This window comes from Coccidioides immitis (assembly GCF_000149335.2).
Source record: "Coccidioides immitis RS genomic scaffold supercont3.1, whole genome shotgun sequence".
Classification (NCBI taxonomy): domain Eukaryota; kingdom Fungi; phylum Ascomycota; class Eurotiomycetes; order Onygenales; family Onygenaceae; genus Coccidioides; species Coccidioides immitis.
In genome coordinates, this window is record NW_004504310.1 from 3,703,421 (window position 1) to 3,723,989 (window position 20,569).

Genomic DNA, 20,569 nt, shown 5'->3' on the forward strand with positions numbered 1-20,569 from the left:
AATGGGACCGACGAGTCCTTTGAAAAGCAGCGCTGCAATTAGCCCGCTGAAATTTCAGTTACGTATTCTCCATTTTCTGAGCCTGTTGCTTTTTGTTCACGATGGCCGAAAGACCCGGAATCCTTGCCCCGTTCCATATTATCAGGTAATATCATTAGCCTCTTGAGGAATGCGAAGCGATGCTGATGTGTCTCCAGCTATGGAACATTGCTGGGAACTCAGACTTTTCAGGTACGCACAATGGAAACGCGCTCTACTGGTTTTATCGGCTAAGTCTTCTACGGACAGACTTTCGTAGGCGGCATTATCGCCTTTAAAACCCTCCCCCGTCCCCAGTTTGCTGCGTTGCAATCATCGATCTTCCCAGTATATTTCGGCCTGCAGACCCTTTTGCCCTTGGTAGTTGCTGCCACATATCCGGGTGAACAATCATTTGGTGGGTTTGGTCCTTCAAGTATTTCCGGTGTTTTAGCCGAAGGCAACCGTCTCTCAACGTTGCTGCCAATTGCCGTGACCTTTGTTAGCGGTCTCGCAAACATGTTGGCATTGGAACCTGCAGCATCGAAGATTAAAACTGAGAGGCAGCGACAAGGTTAGTCCGCAGTTGGGGAACCCCAGGTTATTCTGAGATTCCACTGACACATTCTACAAGAATCTATTGATGGAAAGAAGTACTACGACCCAGGCCCGCATTCAAAGGAGATGATGAGACTAAACAAGTCATTTGGCCGTATCCATGGCATTTCTACTCTGGTCAACCTTGCTGGATTGGCGGCCACTTTATATTATGGCAAGACCTTGGCCGGACGTTTGGTTTGATCGACTATCTATGTTGCTGCAAGGTGCCGGTTCTGTTTAAACACTTCTAGGTCCAATTTTCGTGATAATTACAACATATACATTGGCCACTGCGGGGGGCAAAAGTCAATATGGCCGGCTATGATCTTGATAATTGATGATCTCTGCTTCCACAGACTGTCTTCGTGGCCTCTTGTTGACTTTTCCGGCTTTTTTCGGGGCGTTTCTAATACTAATGTATAACAGCCCTGTTATGCATTTCCTTTACATAAGTATTCGCTTCTGAATGCATTCTCAATTTTTGATCCATCCATTTTTGCAAAACGGTAGTCGTCAGCATTTTGATAATCCTATCACTGGACACAATGGAGCAGATTTTTCGAGATATCCCCCCCGGGTATGTGACTGGTTTGAGTCAATGCCGCATCAGCATTAAAGTGTTGGATTCTCAAGCCAGCAAGGTCTTCCATAGCAGCTGAATGTGTACTACTGGCTCCTATGATATATTGAAGGTTTCCTTCCAGCAGAACTTCTGTGGAAGGTTCCATCACTCTAAATTAAAACAAATTGCAAGTGATGTGACAACTTCCTCCAAAGTGATTACTTCGTCACTCTGTATGGAGCTTTCCGGTATCATTTCTAAGTTGTGTTCTTTTTGTGAGGTATAAAAGCTTTTACTATGCTTCACTTTCTTTCTTTTCTTTCCTTTACTCTCTACAAGCTCTCTTCATTTTCTCTTCAATCTACCATCTTTCCAGTATTGGTCTATCTATCCTCGACTATAATCCTTCACTATCTGTCAACCAACAAGATATCTGCATATTCTTTCACTCTTCTGCCTATTCTAGGAAACTTCACTAATCTTGCATACTCCGCTCTTCTTAAAGCTCACTTTAAACCCATTTACCTTTCCTCATTTTGGAGTCCAGTCCTTGACACCTTTGGGCGCGTCGCTTTCCAAGTTTTGAGAAACCATTTCTTGCAAAGCCCAGAGATCAACCCCGTGGGGCTCAATTTACTTGGATATAAGCGCGAGTTACGTGCATCAGGAATGTCAGTATCTCTCTTTTCGCTCTCGAAGACTCTACGTCCTTCAAATCTATGTCAATTTCATTCATTTCGAAAAGTGCAAAAGGACCGGAACCAGCACGCCTCTCTCTCCTATATATATATATATATATATATATATTGGATCTTATACTTATTAATTTGCTATTCTAGATCACATTCGACCACCTTGGCAAGGGCTCCTATCGAGTCCCATCCAACATGGAGTTAATCGGACTGTTCTTGTTTTCCGTATCCGTGGCTTTCCTGGGAGTGTTTCATACAGTCCCATTGACAAACATCCGTCCTGACGCCGATTTTGCTCTACGCCTGCAGAGTGGATTTCGAATGGGATATGTGCTTGACAGGATTGGGGAAGTTGTTGACGCAGTAGTTCCTCGTCACAGACTGATGGAACCCGTCGCCACCCCAACCCCTGAGCACATTTACACAAGCATTAGCACGCATGCTGCCTACCCAACGTGCTCGGTCCGGCCGCTGACACTCGCGAGCAGTCAGCCAGCTTCTACTCTAACGACCTCAGTAATAGCGTCATTTAGCCCCTCGGACCCGAACGAGAAGCTTTCCGCTACAGCGGTTTCACATCCACTGCCTTTAGCTCGAGCTATCAATTCGGCAGCCGAAACGATCGAAGCCACCGTCCTCGACTGGGTGCGTGATGTCTGGTCTTTCGTCACCCGTGCTGTGAAATGGATCACTTTGTCGTCTCTAGACGTTCAGTGGCATTTTAAGGTCACTGTTTTTGTCTTTCTGGGTTGTACCCTGGTGGCCATTGCCGGTACAACAGTCATCGTCCTTCTGACCGTCTACTCTGTCTGCCGACAAGTTGGCAGAGAGTTTATCCGCAAGGTAGTGGCGGATAGCAATGAAGTTGCTTCGATGATGGAGGAAATTGGCCAACAGAAGGGCACGTTGCTGGAAAAGATGGATTCCTTCCACAAAATCGTGTCCGAGTCGATAAATCACATCGAGCGCAGAGTTTCCGAGAAAGAGAGAAACATCGATGTGATGCTCGACTACACGAAACGTCGGGCAGATCAGGTCACCGACAGCATCCTGGATGCTGTAGCCAAGCTGGAGAGGCGGTACCTCCCCTTTCCAACCAAGGAAGATCTGCTCGGTGACCGGCTCACGATGTTCCACGACACCCTAAACGCCGCCCAGAAGGACCTCCTCGCCCAGGTCGAAGGAGTGAAATTGGACGTTCTAGCTAAGGCTTACGAACTGAAATCGGGCCTTTCAACCCAGGCCGACGAGGTAAAAGCGTTGGTTCCTGAATTTAAGAAGGAACTCCTAAAGACAACGCTGGAGCTGCGCGGCAGCCACCTCGGCGACTGGGTTGAACTTTTTGAAGCCGAGAAAGCACGGCTTAAAAAGATGGTCGCAAAAATTCAGACGGTGGCCAAGGGCTTCCCGACACAGGCAACGGCTGACGAACTCATCCACACGCTAAAGGGTGAGTACCACGAATTCGAGAGGAAGGTCGCCGCTGCTCGTGAAGACGTCCACAAGGCTGGGCAGGAGACTGAGAACATCGTGTTCCAGCTCCCTAGGCTTGAGCAGAATGTCCAACAGATGGAGGTGAGCTCCGTTTCCCCCTTTCCTGTATTTAAGCCATATATACTAATCTTGATTTACCTCAGGACGATCTCCAACGTCTGGATGAAGAACTCGCGCTCGCCCGGGTCGCCATCAAGTCAGCTCGGTCCTCACTGAACGAAGTGGGGACCCTCGAGGAAATATGCTCTGAAGGCGGATCCGACCTCGAATCCCCAGGTGAACTCTCAGAGCTGGACGAGGAAATTCTTCGAGAAGCCTGCGATAGCGACACCGGCGTCGATGGCAACAATAACCTCGCGGATTCCGAGGGAAGGGGCCGCCAAAGGACCAGGGAGGAGATAACCTGGCCTTCCCGCTACTACCCAGGAAGTCCGTCAGTCCCGCGAGGTAGACGAACTCGACGCTGGTGGGCTTGCACCTCGTACACGCCCGAGTTCGGTCCAACTCCCCCCCGGAGCTGCGTGGCACTGGAGTAATTCTCCAGCTTCCCCCTCCGAGCGTAGGATATGAGTTGGTTTGAATTGGGTCTGTGTGGGGAGGCAATGTTCTTCAATCGTTCTTTTGACACCACCCGTCCTGACGACTGTGCAGATACTGGTAAATACAGATGTGACCTTTTTATGCCAAATTTGAGGATGATCAACCTGGTTTAGCATGCTGGCAAGGTAACCAGGCGCGTTTCCATGGATAAGGGTTGCGGGACCCGGTTGTTGAGCTGGGACAAAGTGGAACTTTTATTGCTCTTGGGAGTACTTCTTGGACGATTGACGGCTACTGAGGCAAAGTGGGAAAGGAAATGGGGTGAATGACGAATATAGCTTTTTGGGCCGGTGGCCAAGGAAAAGGCGGGTTTGAATTGTATTATTTGCAAAAGCCATTTGTACGATAGAAGACCGACGAATAATACTCTTACTCAAGGGGAATATGATCGAAAAGTAATTAATCAAATAAAAAAACGGCGTTAAACGAGCGAAAACCTACTAAGCAATGTTGTATTCTCTCTCTCTTACCCCAGCTTGTCAGCGTGGGTGTAGAACTTGGGTAGTGGCTCCAGTTTTTGGCGCAGGACCCAGGTGCGGAAGTGCCAGACGCAATTTTTCAATTGGTACATGGCGTGTTTTCCGGTTGGGACGGAGAATACTTGGTCAAGTTCTTCAAGGGTAAGAGCTGCAGGGAAAGTTAGCAAAAATGTCGACAAGCAAAAGGGGGGAAAGGGGATGATGCCAGCACAAACCTTTTGTCTCTGGAAGGAAGAGAAGAACCAAAACCCAGCCAACAAGGCACCAGGCCGCATACCAGGCGAAAGCACCCTGTGGTTTAAACGCACTCCGCAGGTGCGGCCAGGTGAAGGAGATGATGAAGTTGAAACACCATGTTACCGCTGTCGCCCAGGACATGCCAACTTCGCGGACGTGTAGTGGGAAGGCTTCGGCAGAGTATGTAAATGGCACGGGTCCCTCGCCGGGAGAGTAGAATACTTCGAAGAGATACATGCCTGCGGTCACCATGCCCAATCTTGTTTTGCTCTGCGGGTCGTCGGGCTCGATCCAGAAGGAAAAGCCAGACCAGAAGAGGAACAGGGCGAGCCAGGGCAAGGTGAAGAGGAGCAGGTTGCGTCGGCCCCATGTGTCGATTGTGAGGAACGCAGGGATCGCGAAGACCCAGTTAAGAATCCCGGTGCCCATAGAAGCGAGAAGGGCGGATGACATGCTGTACCCGGAGTCGACGAAGATGGTAGTGGAATAGTATGCGATAATGTTAACGCCGCAGAATTGTTGGAGCCACATGACGATGGTCGATGCAAGGGTTGCGCGGGCGTTGCGTGGGACTGTGAAGAGTTCCCAGAGCATGCTGAAGAAGCCCTTTCCTCGGTTTATTTTGCGTTCTATTTCGACCCCGACATATGCGTAGTAGAGGTCGCGGGCAGCCTGGAGCTCGGTGGGGCGGAGAATGAGAAAAGATTCAAATGCCTTTTCAATTTTATTGTGTTCAATGAGCCATCTTGGGGATTCTGGGCAGTAGTAAACTTGAGCACAGACGATGAGTGGTAAGACAACAGTTGATCCTAGCATCAGGCGCCAGGCGAGATCAGGCTCCAGACCACCGAATGCTACACCCATGATGTTTCCAAGCATGATACCAAATGCCGTCCACCTGAGAATATACACGTTAGCCATGAGCCCAGGATTCTACATGTTAGGAAACTTGTACTCACATCTGCCACATCATGACCAGAGCTCCGCGAATCGGGGCCGGCGCACATTCTGCAGCATAGATGGGCACGGTAGAAGACTTTGACCCGATACCCAAACCAAGGAAAAAGCGAGCTAGGAAGAGATTAACCCAGGAATTAGCCAGTCCTTCCCAGACCGAAGCGAGAGCGGCTATCATGCATGTGATGAAAATGGTGCCTCGACGGGCGGTGTATCGATTCATAGGTTCCGTCAACCAGCACCCGAGAATAGCACAGGCCAAATATGGAGCACCGACGATAAGGCCTGTCAGATTGTCCGTCATTGCTTGCGAGAACCGTCCACCATCCGAGAACGGTTTGATGTTGAATCGCTATCATCGCAGTACTTAGCACAGAAATATAAACTAGGGGAGGCATAGTGTTGAGGGCGATAATATATACCTCTAAGTACAATCTTTGGGCACCGTTATTTACCGTTTCATCCATACCTTGCACCGCAGCGGCGATGGAGCACATTACTGTCGTTGCTCGATGTATTAGCATTTCCCTTGAACTCTTAACTAGAAGAGGACAGCCGGCATCACATACTGGTAAGGTGGAAAAGGGCCATTGGCTGCGACCATTTGTGAGTCTTTTCCCTTCGTAGGGCTACCTTGTCCTCTTCAGTGAGTTCCGGTAAGTCGAGCGCGCCATCGGGATTCTGGGATACCAGAGCCCCTTTCTTGAAAGTGTCGATATGATCCATAAGGTTGTACCTCGTGCAAAATCGTTCCACATCAGCCATCAGCTGGTGTCTCGAAACCTGTGCGAGAGGATTCTCGAAAATGGCATTTAGCTTGCCATCAGAGCCCCGACGTTCGATATCGTATATTGCTTTAGCCCCCTCGGGCTTCATTTCCTCCCCCTCTTCTGGTCGAGGGCTTTCTCCTCCCTTTTCGGGTTGTAGATCCATTTTTCGTAGAAGACGTCCCTAGGAGAGGAGAAAAATAAATTTTTGGAGTGAGAGAGCGATGAATTATAGGATAGAAGGCATGTAAACCAGCCAGGCAGAAATTTCGCAGGATGGTGGATGAATGAAAGTTGAAAGAAGAAGATCTCCTGGCTGGATCCACACGGAATTATAACATGGACGCGGATCTCCAGCTGTCTTACGGAATAGAAGAGTTCTACTGGTTTTATGTACAGCACAAGGCTGACTCGGGTTTTATGTCGTATGCACCTCGGCCAGGGGTTCTTTGACAACAATATACGATGTAGCAGGTCTACATCAGATCCAGAGTTCCCAGCAACATGGCGGGGAGGAAAAAAGCCATGGTAGCTTTATTTCCCCCTCTTCCCACAGCCTTGGGGGGGTATAGGGGAGGTAAAACAGCGCGGGTGCGACGAAGACAATTTCCACAGTTTGAGAAACAAACTGCCACGTCCCCGCGCGGAGTCGCCGGTGCTTTGCAGGTCGGTGTCTCCCTATGAGCAATATTCCTTGTAGGTGATCTGCAATGGCACACTTCGGCTGCGGCTGAGGTTCTGCACGCGACACCAAAAGGGAAATAGAAATGCAGTGACCGAGGGGAAGGCAAACAAAATGGTTCACGTCATATGGCAGTGAGGCTGGGTTCGAGACGCTGGAATCTGAGAACCGGTCGAAACATCACTATGACTTGGCCGGCCTGGAGTGAACCCAGACCAGCGAAAAGTCGATGAAGCAACAACCAAGCTTCGAACCAAGTTCAAGTGTGCGCTCCATTATGGCGTCATAGTCACACCGACAACAGTGGACGGAGGGCACGGGCATAAGTATCCATGCGAAGGAGTTACCCTTGACTTAGTACAAACGCTGTAGCAAACGGGGATTGTGGTTCCGGGGACTTCCTCCACATCTGATCGCTCTCACAGCTTCTCTTTGACGTTGCATCAACACAAATCAGCCTAAAGAATTATGTAGGAGGCCAAGCTTGCATCAGGCGGCTATGTAATGTTAATAACTGACCCACTTTGTACGGCGATATTAATCACCAGCGCCCGAAAAGCTTTGTTCATGATTCCATAGGCCTGGCGGCTACATACTTCGCAACTCCGCCCGGAAAGCCATCCCGCAACATCGTTTCTCCAGAAAAGCTTCTCAGCATCACGTGAGCAAGCTTGTCTCAACGTCCAACTCGACTCGACGGCCGGATGGACAGGCGAACTGACTGACTGGCTCATGACGAGAGCGCGACGGGCGATCCGCGGTCGGTCCGCTCCTTTCTTTTAGCAGTGCTTTACTACACGAATCCTCCAGGCTGCTTTTGCCGTTGGATTGAATGAAAGCAGCGCTTCGCCCTGATTTTTCCGCTTTTGTGGTGTACCCTTCTGAAACAACGAGTGGTGATGGGCGATACTTCCCTTGACAGGCCAGGCAGAGGCGGGCGTGCCTTTGCTTTCTTTGTCATTTATTGATGGTGACAATATTAGGCGGGATTTTCCTTTTTTTTCTTTCAGGAATGACAACTGTTGTTTCGATACGTTGAAGTTCTTCGAGTCCATTTGGACATCTTGCGTTCTCCCCAACGGGGATTGTCATTCCAAAGGACAAATAGAGTGCTTTTTGTCTAGAATCAATATTTTACACATCTAATCCCTCCTCTGATTGTTGCGGGTTTTTAATTCGATCTTGAACTTGGGAGCTCTCGCCCTTGCGTTGTCGTAGGATGTATTTTATACTCCTCCTCTCTGCTCTGTCCAGCTGTTGTGCCGATTGCACAGCTACAGCTTTAAAGAAGCACTGCTGGTGCTTGCTTATGTACCCATTGGTATAGAAGTTACTCACTGCTTAGTTGAAACTGATACCCTTTGTATCTCTAACAAGAATCCGGGGGAAGAAAATGGCGGTCATTGTTGGCGACTCGATAAAGAATGTAAGGAGAGCACCAAGCGGAGTAATACTTCCGCAGGCTGTATAAGGCTCTCATCTTGCAAGGAATATTCCCTGAAAGGACATGACTCGGGAGGCGGACACGTCTCTCCTCCAGAATTCTATCCTTGCACGCTCCTCCATTTCGGCTTCTCCCTGAACTATCCTGTAGTGAAGGGTTTCTCCTTAGCAGCGGAAAGTTCCACCAGTTTTGCCTTGCTCTACTGTTGCTAGAGTTTTCACTTCGCTTATTTGGCGTGTTCCTCCTTCACAACAAACACGCGCGCCCACCTATATATTTCCCTCCTTCTCTCCATCTTTCTTCCTCTTTCCTTCATCTCTCATCCACTAATTCCATCTTCCAAACTTCAAGTTCCTCCAACTCTCGCTTTTTGACCTATATCTTTTTCACTTCGCTCTCCTCCGCCACTCTCAGCTTTTATCAGTCTATCCTCTTGACGCTCGATTTAAATCATTCGCTAAATTTCTCTTTCCTCTTCCCTTCCAGCTTCGAGTCCTCAACTCAAGCTAAGGACTATTAAAGCTCCGTTATAAATACTCTATTTCTCATCCTCTCTCTACTCTCCTCTCATAACATTCTTTCCGCGGTTTTAACGCGTTTGCGTTTCAAACTTCTCGAGAATGGAGCCAACAGTACTCGTGACGCTCTTCGCAGGGCTCATGGTCTTCAGCAGCTGGTTCTCTGTGCCCCTGACGACAATCAACCCACAGAGGCCGGTGGCCGAGAGACTGGTGGGCTGCTTCCAGCTCACCGCCGCAGCACAAGGCGTGTCAACGCTCTATTGTCGTTTCAACCACCCCAGGACTGATTTCTCGACCTTGTTGAATCAAACGCTGCCGTCGGTTGACCCGGCTCATGGGGAAACCCATAAGTTATGGTTGTCAGAGGCGGCAGCGGCCGATTCAACTCCTACAGAGGTAGTGACGAGTTCGTTGATCCCAACGCCTACTGCGCCTTTCGGAGGTGCTCAGCACGTTGTATTCGACAATCTTTTTGACAACGGCGCCGAATACCCCGAATGGTTCATTGCCAGCTTGGGCTCACTTCTCGGTGACCATGTGCGGCGGCACCCCAATATCTACACCGTCGTTGCCGGCTTGCTGTCCGTTCAAGTCCTTGTGATGACGTGGTTCGCCCGTCAGATCCAAACACTCACCCGTGAGTCCCGTCAGCATTCGGAGGAAGCTGGCTCTAAACTTGTTCAGGCTCAGCTAGCAGAGGAACAAGGTCGTGTCAATTCACTTATCGCCAAACTCGAGAGATACACTGTCGATTTTCAATCTCTCGACCAGCGACTCGACCAACTGTCAGCAACGGTCAACTCTTGGCCACAACAAATCCCCAAGCTAGTAGGTGATGGACTTGTCCAAATCCGAACGCAGGTCGACCAATTCGACGCCATATTCGAACAGCTCCGAAAACAAGTCAATGATCTCGCCAGTGCGCCAGAAAAGAACACGGGAATTGACGTCCAGGATACCCCCTTTTTGCAATCCCTCCAGGACCAGGTTCGAGAGCTGGTTTGTCAATGGGAGGGAAAGCCATGGGAGCTGCCGCACAGCGAGTTAGCTGTTCGGATACACGGTGTCAACGAACGGTTAGAGCAGCTGACACCTAAGCAGGGCGGAGACACGAACGAGTTATTCGACCAGATCAAGCGACTGCAGAAGGACCTCGACCAGTGGAAGGATTCCGTAGTGGTGAATTCCGAATTTGCCAACGTTGAGGCGGATCTCAGGTTGATCACAAAGAAGGTGGACAGCAAGCCATGGACTGAATCAATCACCGAAGTGGGCAACACGGTCAAGTCTCTGAATCGAGAATTGCACTCATTCAAAGAAATTTCGTCTGCCTTGAACATCGAACAGAAAAGCCTGGCCAGCGATGTGAAACTCATTGATCAGTTTGTGAATCAGCTGAAGGCGGAGCAACCGTGGAAACGGGGTCGCTCCCTCACTGAGGATCAATTGACGGCGGTTAACGAGTTCATGACGCTCAAAGGCTCCCTGGCGACGAAGGAGGATACCAGGGTCCTTGCAGAAGCTATTCGGCGGACGGAGGGCTCCCTGGAATCCTGGATCTCGGAGACTTGGCCCGTGGATCTTCATAAGTTGGAGAAATCCTCCAGAGCATTGGAGCAATCGTTGAAATCGGAGATGGACTCGACCCGAAGACATTGCGCCACCCACGAGGATGTCAAGTTTGCCTGCGCTTCCGTTGGAAGACAGGTCTCTGACGATTTGAAGATCCTTGACAAGGAAATCGACTCGCTGAAAGGCGATGTCAATGGATTGTCTGCCAAGGTGACGGACTTGGCGGCTCGGCCGGTTGGTGGCAGTGTCCAAAGCACTGTCACCATTGAAGAGCTGCTCAAGGTCAAAGACATGGCAAGGGAGGCTGACAACTCGGCGATCAGTGCCGAACTCGCGGTCGACAATTTCAGGGACCGGATGTCCGCTGCGGAACGAGAAATCGCGGGCACCAACACCCTCCTCCGATACCACGAGTTCGATATCGCCAGTTGTGCCGCCAAACTGGGAGTTCAGCGCAAGAAAGTCACCTTCGATGGTGCCCCAAACCCGTTTGGGCCAGCACCAACAGGATCAACAGCGCCTGAACCCCAGTCCAAGGGTGAAGCGAAGCCCGACAAGCCCGGATCTTCGACTCCAGCTTCAAAGGAGGAGAAGCCAGCGGCTTCACAAGCTTCACCAGCGGCAACGGGCTCTGACTCCAAGAGCGAACCCAAGTCGGACAAGAAAATCGAGCAGCCCTCGACCGGTTCGGCCTCTGAAGAGTCTGCCAAGCTCGAAGGGAAGACAGAGACAGCCTCAAAGCCGTCAAACGCTTCAGAATCTGTCGAACCCAAGCCTCCCGGGCTCGAGGCCAGCATGTGGGCGACTGCTGGCCCGACCGAAACCAAACCCACGGGACTCGAGGCAAGTAGGTGGGCGGCCCAGACGCCTGAACCGAAGCCTGCCGGATTAGAGGCCAGCCGTTGGGCGCCTCAGACCAAATCCAGTCCTGGTGGAAGCGTCCAGAAGAAAGGCAATTCGAAAAAGAGCAAGAAGGCAAAATAGAGCTTCTTGCTGAATTAGCCGGTATGTATGCGTCTCCATCTCTGACTCGTCGGCCCCTTTTTACTGCTGGCGACTAACTGTTGGTTTTGTGATTCTTAGATCCTTTACCATTCTGCGCCGAGGTTTCGGGAAACCCATATAAACTGTTGTCTACACGTCGGCTCGCTGTTCGTTCGCCCCGCAGAGGTGTTCCGCCATTATATGGCAATAATATCTTTTCTTATTCTATACCCTCCGATGTCCGTTCGTTGATGCTCCGGGCCACTTTTATAACCGATCACGATGGGCAATAACTTATTTTAAACTCTTACACTTTTTATCTCGAGGTGCCTAACTTGGTCCTCTGTCTACGCCCGGTCGTTTTTAACAGCTACCGCACTGAAAAGGTGCACATCCGTCTCTATCGAATTGATGCGTTCTTCGCTACTCCTTAAGGACTACCGATTTTTCTCTTTATTCTTCCTCTTGATGCGAGCCGAAAACTTTTCGCAAACGCCGCGTATTAAACTAATGAATGGTTTTCCTTTCTCGACTAAGCGGGTGTCTCTCTCTATTACATACGACAAAACGAATGTGGAGTTCATCCAAAACCACTCTGATATGTCGACTTAAATAACTATTCGTCGCTTGGTCGACAGTTGAAATACATTAGCAAGACATTCACTGAAAAAAAGGTAGTGCTGCGCATCGGATTGCGGCGTCTTATTGGAAATACTTGGTGTGTCAAAAGTGATGCGATATGTATGGGTCATGAAATAGCATTTAGCGGAGTTTAGCGACGGTTTATATGGACTTTGTGTATTTTTTTGAAACTGCATTTCTTGGTGGAATCATCGCAGGTTTTTATATGAACCCTTTTTGTCTTCAAATCGCCTGTTTTAATGGGCTTCTATTGTCTCATTATGGAAGTACTTTCAGGATGGCCGAGTGAATGATAGCCTCGTTGGCGAATCTATTGAATAACTTCTTGTGGATTATGATGATAACTATGTCTTGGCCAAATCAACCTCTCCGATGTCAGGGGAGGATACAACACTCAGTCACCTATTAGGATTCATAACGACGTTGCTGATTATTCTCCCAGTCATCCTTTTGCGGGGCTTTTTGAAACAAGGTCGAAAGGCTAATGGTTCGGATTAAGTCAAAGTCTCTCTTCCTGTTTCCACTCTCTACTACTCCGTGCAATTGATGTTGATCTCTCCAGGAAGTTCAGTATTGAAAGGTCCAGATATTGTCTAAACCATGTTATCAAAAATGAAGCGACCAACCCCTGTATACAATTGTGCTCCTTAATGCCTGTCATTTTAAGCAGAATGCTACTCTGCCTCGTCGAAAACGTACTTTCTGCATGATCTCTTGAGGACCTCAATCCTTCGTTGTGTATGAACGAAAACCCGGCGATACATTTCCAAATTTTCGCTTACAACTTGCCTTCTCGTCGTGGTCCCAGCACATATATCTCGCATACGCAATTCCATCTCCTTCCGTAAAAACGGTTTGCAAAGACTGGGACAATCAGCAAGATCAAGTACCAAGTTGTCATAGCCCTCAACCAGCGCAACACCAAGTTTAGTGGGGATGAATTCCTCAACAGAATTCCTACCGTTTCCACCTCGACGTCTCGTGGCCACGTATTGGCGATCCTTGATTTTGAAGATATGTTCTGCCATTGTAGCATCCGTCCCAATCCCATTGGCGTCCATGAGGCCAATTAACTCTGGCTCGGTAAGGTAATTAGGAGGGGTAGTTTTGCCTTCAGTAATTTTAGCTTCTTTAGGCTCAAAGACCTCTCCAACCGTGAATTTGGGGAGTTCTTGACTGCTTTCCCATTTGTCGTATACATAAATGTCAAGGTAGTTGCGCTCTAGAACAATGAGTCCTTGCGCATGGAACTTCTCATCGCCATATTGAATGTCAACTTCGGACGTTTCGCCCTTCGCATCGTCAGAACAACAAGCCAGAAACCGACGAACGACGAATTCGTAGACTCGCCGTTCATCCGCAGTCAGCACGGACGGCGCAACATATGTCACGGGATGTATTGGGGGATGAGCTTGATCATTATGGCGACCGGAACGTGGTTGCTTGAATCCACCGGCCATCAAACTGAAGAGGGTTAGCAGCCACGTAGCTAAATAATAGATTGATCAGAGAGGAGTTTTGAATCATATGCATACCCTTGAGAATATTGGCCCCATACACCGTCTTGGATCTGCTTTTCTATAAGCTTTTTCAAGTCTATGCCCTTGTCAAACTGGTCTGTTTCTGTACGAGGATAACTTATGAAACCTTTGGTGTAAAGTGATTCCGCAACCTTACGTTTCCATATTAGCACAAGAGCATACAAAAACGAGATATATCACAACATACTTTCATAACCTTCTGACTGTCCATACGAAGGAATTTGCTTCCCATCATTTGCAGATCCACCGTTGTCAAGGGTAGCGGGCGCCACTTTTTGGTAGGTTTCTTGTTGACCTTCGTAACCTTAGCGGTTTTGGCAGTTAAGCATCTTTCAAAAATCATCACCACTGCAGCTCTGTCGAACAAATTCCCTCGACTCCAGGTGAAGTTCACAGTTTTACCATCTCGTGCATGCGTGACCTTGATGGACCAGAAAGGTTCCGGTTTGAAGTTTTTCACGCGAAAGTACCTATCTACCACGAAACCCAGGGTGGGAAATTGGCAGGAACCTACAGCCGAGTCAGATGGAAACAATGGGGGAGAAACGTACGTCTCCTTACCGTAGCTAATTAGACGCTCTGATAAAGCTCCGCCCAGAGCTCCCAACTGGAGCGTTAAAAGCCGAGTGAAAGCCGCGCCAATCCTAAGGTCCAGCTCAATTCGTGCTGCAACAGCGTTTATCTGGCGTTCATCGAGAGCAATCGGATTCCTCGCTGCACGCAATACGTGGCTGGCTATCATTAGCAGGTAGATTCAAGTAGGGGTTGGAGGCTGAGAGAACTGACGCCCTTTCCGTGTTACTGAATTTTGCTCTCTTGACTTCAATCCTAGGATTTGCGCCAACCGCCTGAGTTCGTACTTCTGATCCAATGTGTTCTCCTTCCCGATCACAATCGGTCCAAATGAACAGGGCATCTGCTTGCCTGGCTTTGTTTCGAATATTTTCAGCAATGCCGATTTTGTCCTGCAATCAGCAGCGTCAACAAATTAGCCTTTGCTGAATGGAAGACCGGGTCACGATGCGTACTTTATCTACATCATTGACCACCGGTGCATCGAAAAGCTGTCCTGGAGGACACGACTGCCAATGTCGCCATTCAGATTCAAAGTCCAGCGCGGTCAAATGGCCAATAACGCTGGTCATTGTCACAGAGGAGTTTCCCCAAGGCGGGCCAAAAGAGAATTGAAATTCATAGTTTTTGACATATTGATTGCCCCGAATAGCAACCTTAATCCGCATTAGCGACGTTCTTAGGTGTTTTTGGACGATGTATTCAGGTTATCTTACTGTTCTTAGAGCGCCTCCTGATAGATGCTGGGCAACTGCCTTGGCAATGGCAGGCTTCTCAGCGACGCAAAGGATCCGAGCACCCATATTTTCCTCCACCACCTAGCAGGTGCGATAAGGCGCATCAATGCGTCACTGCATTGCAGGCACTGCGTATCTTGTTCAGTTTTTGATGGAATCAGTGAAGAAGAACCTGCCAGACATTGCTCGAGTCTAGATGTCTTTGTGCTTTTGGAATTGTGCTTATACCAGCAATCAACGAGCCCGGTGTCCTTTTTTTTTCCTTTTTTTTGGGTGAGGCACACCTGGGACGAGAATGTCGGGGATTCGGGCCGTGTGTTAAGCACACCGAAGCACTTCCTCCAGGCTTCACTCCGCTTCGCTGACGGGCTTTTCTGTGACCTCGCGCGCGTGTTGAAGCCCGCCGACGCGTTAAGCTTCTTTGACGCCGCGCTAACCGGCTTAGCGCAAACCTTAGCCGCCCGCCCAAACGTCTCTCAACGCCAGCCCAGTCGACGGGCTGTCAAGAATCAAGAATCGACCCCGGGAAGCCCAGCGGAGACGCCCCGACTCACCGACGGCCCACCATGGCGTTGCCCACTCTTACGGCGGTGCCAGATTGCGCAAACTTCACATTGACCGTTCAGCCCTTTCTCTCTCAATTCATATCCCTGCCGCCGCAGATATTCGAAGCCGGACGCGACTTTGAATCCCTCAAAAACATTTATGTCAACACGAACCCTCTAGTCACAGCGGTCGCGTTTTCGTTGCTGCTTGTACCATTGCTGCTGATTGTGTCAGAAATCAATAGGAACTACTCTCAAATTGACCGGCTGTGGAGCATTCTACCATCTGTTTATAATGGACATTACGTTCTGTGGTCTTATCTGAATGGTGTCTCAACAGATCGAACCTGGACTATTTTTGTCTGCACCTTAATCTGGAGCGTAAGTTGGCCCAGAGAGCCATGCTTTGGTCGTATTTTAGGAAAGGAGTAATAATTAATGATTGGATTAGGCCCGCTTGACATACAACTATTGGAGGAAAGGTGGCTACTCGATCGGCTCCGAGGACTACCGGTGGACTATTGTCCGCGAAAAAATCAACAATGGCTTCCTTTGGTTCCTCTTTAATATCTTCTTCATCTCCCTGACGCAATCCCTTCTTTTGCTCATGATCACCGCTCCCACCTACGTGTTCCTCGTCCTGAATACTGTCGGCACCGCACCAGCATTCGGATTGCCAGATCTCGCATTCTCCCGTGGCATGATCTTTTTCATTATCATCGAATACTTCGCCGACCAACAACAATGGGATTTCCAGAAGGCGAAGCAGTCCTACCAACAGACCGCCCGTGTGCCCACAGAATACAAGTCTACTTTCTCCGCCGATGACCTTAACCGTGGATTTGTTATCAGCGGTCTCTGGTCCTGGTGTCGCCATCCCAATTTCGCCGCAGAGCAAGCGGTTTGGCTCATGCTATACGCTTGGTCTTGCTACGCGACGCAGACGTACATCAATTGGAGCGGCGCCGGTGTTTTGGCATATATCCTGTTATTCCAGGGAAGCACCATCCTGACCGAATCTATTAGCGCGAGCAAGTATCCTGAATACGACGATTATCAGTATTTAGTCGGCAAGTTCATTCCTATCCCGTGGCTCGGCTCCGGACACAAGGCGATGTCCAAGAAGAAGAAAACTTCGCACAAGCAAAAGAGTGAGAAGAAAACAGAATAATGCAATTTTTGCATACGTATAATATCTTCAGCCTGGGAGATATATTCGATTTGGCACGTCTGTCGTATCCTCCTTTTGGGTTCTTGCGTTTGAGTTGTTTTCGCCCCATGTATTTGCGAGCTGGGCTTGATTTGAGTTCGGGTGGTGTTTGACCTGGAGCTCCCAGTGCATTGTGCTTTGTATGCATGTTGAGTTTTTTGTCTTGATCGCAGATTCCATCCAATGGCTCAACATTGCGGCCAAGTTAAGCATTCCGTTTGCTGAACAAAAGGATGCACGGATGGTATCTTCACTAGTATTAATCTCCTTACCGTACAACATAATCCTACCCAGATAGATGTAGAGAAAGGGTGGTGGTTAAAAAGCAATATTATAAAATGCTCGCTACTTTACAGATAAGCTACCAAGGAAAAGCCACATTCCAAGTTGACACTTCATGGTGTGAAAATCAAAAAGCACAAGCGCCGTAAGAGGAGAGATCCAGCTAGGTGAAAATATCCAATATCCATCATCAATACAACATGATAAAGCAAGATTTCACCCCCTGCTTCTGCCGCTTCTTCTCCCTTTTTTGTTATCTCTCCCACTCTTTGAGGAATGGTTTCGAATCAACTAGCACCTAGTAACACACAAATTGGGAATATGGAGATTCCAAGAAACTGTCCGGAAGGAAATATGAAACTGAGCGTCAAAGAAGTGGATTGGGAGGATTGGACGTAAGAGAAAATGAAAAGAGGTTTAGATTGTACAATACATACGCGTGGGACATCAGGGTCGAAAAGATATGTGGGGGACTATGTATGGCGAATCGTATCGATGCTCTAAGGGGAAGGGCGGTCGCTTTCTTGGCTGTTGTCGCTCATACTTGGGCCGCCCTCGGTGGGTGGTGGAGGCGGAGCAAGCGTTCCAGCGCCGCCAGTTCCGTCAAAGTATTTTGCAAATTCTCCGGATTCGGGCCAAGGCCTTTTGCCAAGGAGACGGACTAGGTCATCACGGCTGAGAACCTCCTTGGACAAAAGCTCCTCAGCAACGAGGCGAATCTCTGGTTTCTTTGCTTCCAACAGCTCACGGCATTGCTTGTAGGCTTCGTCAACGAGGCGTCGCACTTCGAGATCGATGTTCTTGGCAGTTTCTTCGGAAAATGGCTTGTGTAGTTGTTGCTGGTCCTCTTCGAAGTACAGATATCCGATCTTCGACGACATACCGAATTTCGTTACCATGGCGGTTGCGAGGCGTGTGACTTTGTTGAAATCATCACTAGCACCACTTGTGACGGTGTCGAAATGAAGCTCTTCGCTAACACGGCCGCCTAGTGTCATAGCCATGCGATCCATAAGTTGGCGAACGTTCATCAAATAGGTGTCGCCTTGCGCGGGTAGATATTGAGCGTAGCCTAGAGCACCCTGACCACGTGGGATGATGGATACTTTGAGCAATGGATCAGCATATTGGAAGTACCAACCACAAATGGCATGACCAGCTTCATGGTAAGCAACAGTGCGTTTCTCTTCGGGCGACAAGACAAGAGATTTCTTCTCAAGGCCGCCGACGACTCTTTCAATTGCTTGCTCAAAATGTTTCATCGTTACGCTAGACGCGTGGCCACGAGCAGCTGTGAAAAGATTAGTTTGAAGTTTCAAAATGTATTAAAGAATAGATGTAGAGTGTTCACATACCAACCAAGGCAGCCTCATTCACACAGTTTGCAATGTCGGCCCCAGAGAAGCCAGGTGTCAATGCTGCTAATCTGCCCTTCAAGTACTCCATGTCTTCGTGGGTGACAATTTTCTTCAAATGAACGCCGAAAATTTGCTTGCGACCGTCCATCGTTGGTCTATCAATTGCAATATGTCTATCGAACCGACCAGGTCGCATCAAGGCCTTGTCAAGCACATCGGGTCTATTAGTACCAGCGAGAACGACAACTTGCTCAGAGGTATTGAACCCATCCATCTCCGTTAGAATTTGATTGAGGGTACTTTCGCGTTCGTCGTTACCACCACCAAAGTTTTGCTTTGCTCTCGATTTACCGATAGCGTCAATTTCGTCAATGAAGATGATGCAAGGGGTATTCTTCCGCGCAGTTGCAAAAAGATCACGAACGCGAGACGGACCAACACCGACAAACATTTCCACGAATTCTGAACCACTGACGCTGTAGAAAGGAACGCCAGATTCACCGGCCGTAGCCTTTGCCAGCAGCGTCTTACCAGTACCTGGAGGACCTGACAAGATGGCACCACGAGGAATCTTCGCGCCTAGTCTTTGGAACTGCTCTGGTTTCTTAAGAAAACTAACAAACTCCATAATTTCAACCTTGGCCTCGTCCATGCCAGCAACATCGGAGAATTTGATCTTGATATCGGTCTCATGGTTAAATCGTCTGGCTCGGCTTTTCCCAATACCGAAGATACCACTTTGACCGCCTGCTCCGCCACCGGCACGTCTGGATAACCAAAAGAAAGATCCGATGAGCAGTAACGTTGGACCGAAGGACAACAAAGTGGCTAGCCATGGCACTTCATCGGAATAAGCAACAGGAATGCGCTCTGAGCTTGGTATACCAAGCTCCCTCTGTGCATCATCCAATCTCCTTTCAAAGGCTTCAACGGATCCTATCGTAAAGTAGTAGTGGAAGTTTGGTTGGCTGGCGGGGGACTCAGGATACATGCTCGCGACGGCTTCACGGTGCAACTCCACGCGTACTTTGTTGCGGTTGACAACTGTGAGTTTATCTACAAGCCCCTTGTCAAAGAATGTAGTTCTAAACTCTTGCCATGTGATGTCCTTGGAAGTTTCTCCGGGGAAAAGGCTGCGGTAGATGTAGTATGAGATAAAGGCGCCGATTAAAAAGTTGCCGGCGTCGAATTTGAACTCGAAGGGCTTGAACTGTTGACCTTGATGGCCTTGTTGGCCCTGTTGGCCCTGCGGACCCTTCTGCTCGCCACCCTCTTGCTTCTGGGACTCTTCACTTTCTTTTCTAGCCTTCTCCTCCCTACCGTCGAAGTACCCCTCCTTGAAGCCCTCTTTCTTGGTCATCTTCGAAGCCACCTGCCACGAATGTTTGCTGAGGATTCGGAAAAGCTTCGCCGCGGTTGCAAGGGAAAGTTCTTTCGACTGGTGGACTTCCTTCAGGACCTCTTTAACCTCCGCCGGTAGACCCGCTCGCTTGAGCTCCTCTCCCGCATCATCTATCAGCTTTGATTGCGAGGCCGGCAACGTCTTCTTCAGCGATTGAACTATTTTATCGATCTGTTCGATCTCTTCCTTGTTCGCCTGGTACTCTGGCTGCTTCGGCTCCTTCCCACCCTCAGGACCCTGTTCCGGCCCTGGCCAGGAAGAGTTCCTGTTACCATTATGCTCAGACCCACCCGAGCCCCGTATTTGCTTGTCGGAAGCATCTTTATTCTCGCCGGGGCCGTTCTTTTCGTCTCTCTTATCCCGCGGGGGTTCTGGGTCGCCTTGGTTCACGGTGGCATAGGTTCGGGGACGGTGCGCGGATATGAACGCGGAAAGCTGAGATTGCTGTAATGAACGAGGCCTCGCACTCCGCGCCGCATACGTCGCACACTCTGTTGCTCTCCTCGAGTATCGAGCAAGGTTGCCAGGCCGTCGAAGGAAAGTGGCCATTGTCGAGTGAGAGGGACAGGGTGAGACCGGCTACTTGAATTGACGACAGTCGTTCAGGAGAAATTGCCGCGCTAGAAGACCCGTGAGAGACCCCATGCGACAGGGGGAATGTCAGATAATA

The 20,569-nt window shown here is 49.3% G+C and overlaps 8 protein-coding genes across 8 annotated transcripts; 4 read left to right on the top strand and 4 right to left on the bottom strand.

The window, feature by feature from the left end:
* The first annotated feature begins 8 nt into the window (after positions 1-8).
* On the top strand, positions 9-1,721 carry CIMG_01803 (uncharacterized protein). Its single transcript, XM_001248031.2, has 4 exons — positions 9-145; positions 198-231; positions 289-592; positions 653-1,721. The coding sequence occupies exons 1-4, from the start codon at positions 102-104 to the stop codon at positions 817-819; spliced, it is 549 nt and encodes a 182-aa protein (XP_001248032.1). The 5' UTR covers positions 9-101; the 3' UTR covers positions 820-1,721.
* Positions 1,722-2,067: 346 nt separating this feature from the next.
* Positions 2,068-3,902, top strand: CIMG_01802 (uncharacterized protein; the record flags this gene model as incomplete). The annotated part of the gene is made up of 2 exons (XM_001248030.2): positions 2,068-3,447; positions 3,510-3,902. 2 exons carry the CDS (start codon positions 2,068-2,070, stop codon positions 3,900-3,902), a joined length of 1,773 nt encoding a protein of 590 aa, XP_001248031.2.
* Positions 3,903-4,432: 530 nt separating this feature from the next.
* CIMG_01801 (sugar porter (SP) family MFS transporter) lies at positions 4,433-6,783 on the bottom strand (the record flags this gene model as incomplete). The annotated part of the gene is made up of 5 exons (XM_001248029.2): positions 6,209-6,783; positions 6,062-6,138; positions 5,642-5,991; positions 4,661-5,580; positions 4,433-4,593 (listed from the first exon to the last, which is right to left on the bottom strand). The coding sequence occupies exons 1-5, from the start codon at positions 6,570-6,572 to the stop codon at positions 4,433-4,435; spliced, it is 1,872 nt and encodes a 623-aa protein (XP_001248030.1). The 5' UTR covers positions 6,573-6,783.
* A 763-nt stretch (positions 6,784-7,546) lies between these two features.
* Positions 7,547-7,822, bottom strand: CIMG_01800 (uncharacterized protein; the record flags this gene model as incomplete). The annotated part of the gene is made up of 2 exons (XM_001248028.2): positions 7,547-7,585; positions 7,685-7,822. 2 exons carry the CDS (start codon positions 7,820-7,822, stop codon positions 7,547-7,549), a joined length of 177 nt encoding a protein of 58 aa, XP_001248029.2.
* A 1,330-nt stretch (positions 7,823-9,152) lies between these two features.
* On the top strand, positions 9,153-11,609 carry CIMG_01799 (uncharacterized protein; the record flags this gene model as incomplete). The annotated part of the gene is made up of 1 exon (XM_001248027.1): positions 9,153-11,609. One exon carries the CDS (start codon positions 9,153-9,155, stop codon positions 11,607-11,609), a length of 2,457 nt encoding a protein of 818 aa, XP_001248028.1.
* A 1,316-nt stretch (positions 11,610-12,925) lies between these two features.
* Positions 12,926-15,168, bottom strand: CIMG_01798 (DNA topoisomerase III; the record flags this gene model as incomplete). Its single annotated transcript, XM_001248026.2, has 6 exons — positions 12,926-13,715; positions 13,787-13,923; positions 13,980-14,523; positions 14,579-14,757; positions 14,821-15,021; positions 15,082-15,168. The coding sequence occupies 6 exons, from the start codon at positions 15,166-15,168 to the stop codon at positions 12,926-12,928; spliced, it is 1,938 nt and encodes a 645-aa protein (XP_001248027.2).
* Positions 15,169-15,623: 455 nt separating this feature from the next.
* CIMG_01797 (uncharacterized protein) lies at positions 15,624-18,431 on the top strand. Its single transcript, XM_001248025.2, has 2 exons — positions 15,624-16,028; positions 16,099-18,431. Exons 1-2 carry the CDS (start codon positions 15,669-15,671, stop codon positions 16,816-16,818), a joined length of 1,080 nt encoding a protein of 359 aa, XP_001248026.1. The 5' UTR covers positions 15,624-15,668; the 3' UTR covers positions 16,819-18,431.
* Positions 17,640-20,448, bottom strand: CIMG_01796 (ATP-dependent metallopeptidase HflB; the record flags this gene model as incomplete). The annotated part of the gene is made up of 2 exons (XM_001248024.1): positions 17,640-18,430; positions 18,495-20,448. The coding sequence occupies 2 exons, from the start codon at positions 20,446-20,448 to the stop codon at positions 17,640-17,642; spliced, it is 2,745 nt and encodes a 914-aa protein (XP_001248025.1).
* Between the last annotated feature and the right edge of the window lie 121 nt (positions 20,449-20,569).

Coding starts and splice junctions, on each gene's coding strand:
- CIMG_01797 (XM_001248025.2), top strand. CDS start 15,669: ATGGCGTTGCCCACTCTTACGGCGGTGCCAGATTGCGCAAACTTCACA. Junction 16,029..16,098: donor TCTGCACCTTAATCTGGAGC/GTAAGTTGGCCC, acceptor TGATTGGATTAG/GCCCGCTTGACATACAACTA.
- CIMG_01803 (XM_001248031.2), top strand. CDS start 102: ATGGCCGAAAGACCCGGAATCCTTGCCCCGTTCCATATTATCAG. Junction 232..288: donor TGGGAACTCAGACTTTTCAG/GTACGCACAATG, acceptor TTCTACGGACAG/ACTTTCGTAGGCGGCATTAT. Junction 593..652: donor AACTGAGAGGCAGCGACAAG/GTTAGTCCGCAG, acceptor ACATTCTACAAG/AATCTATTGATGGAAAGAAG.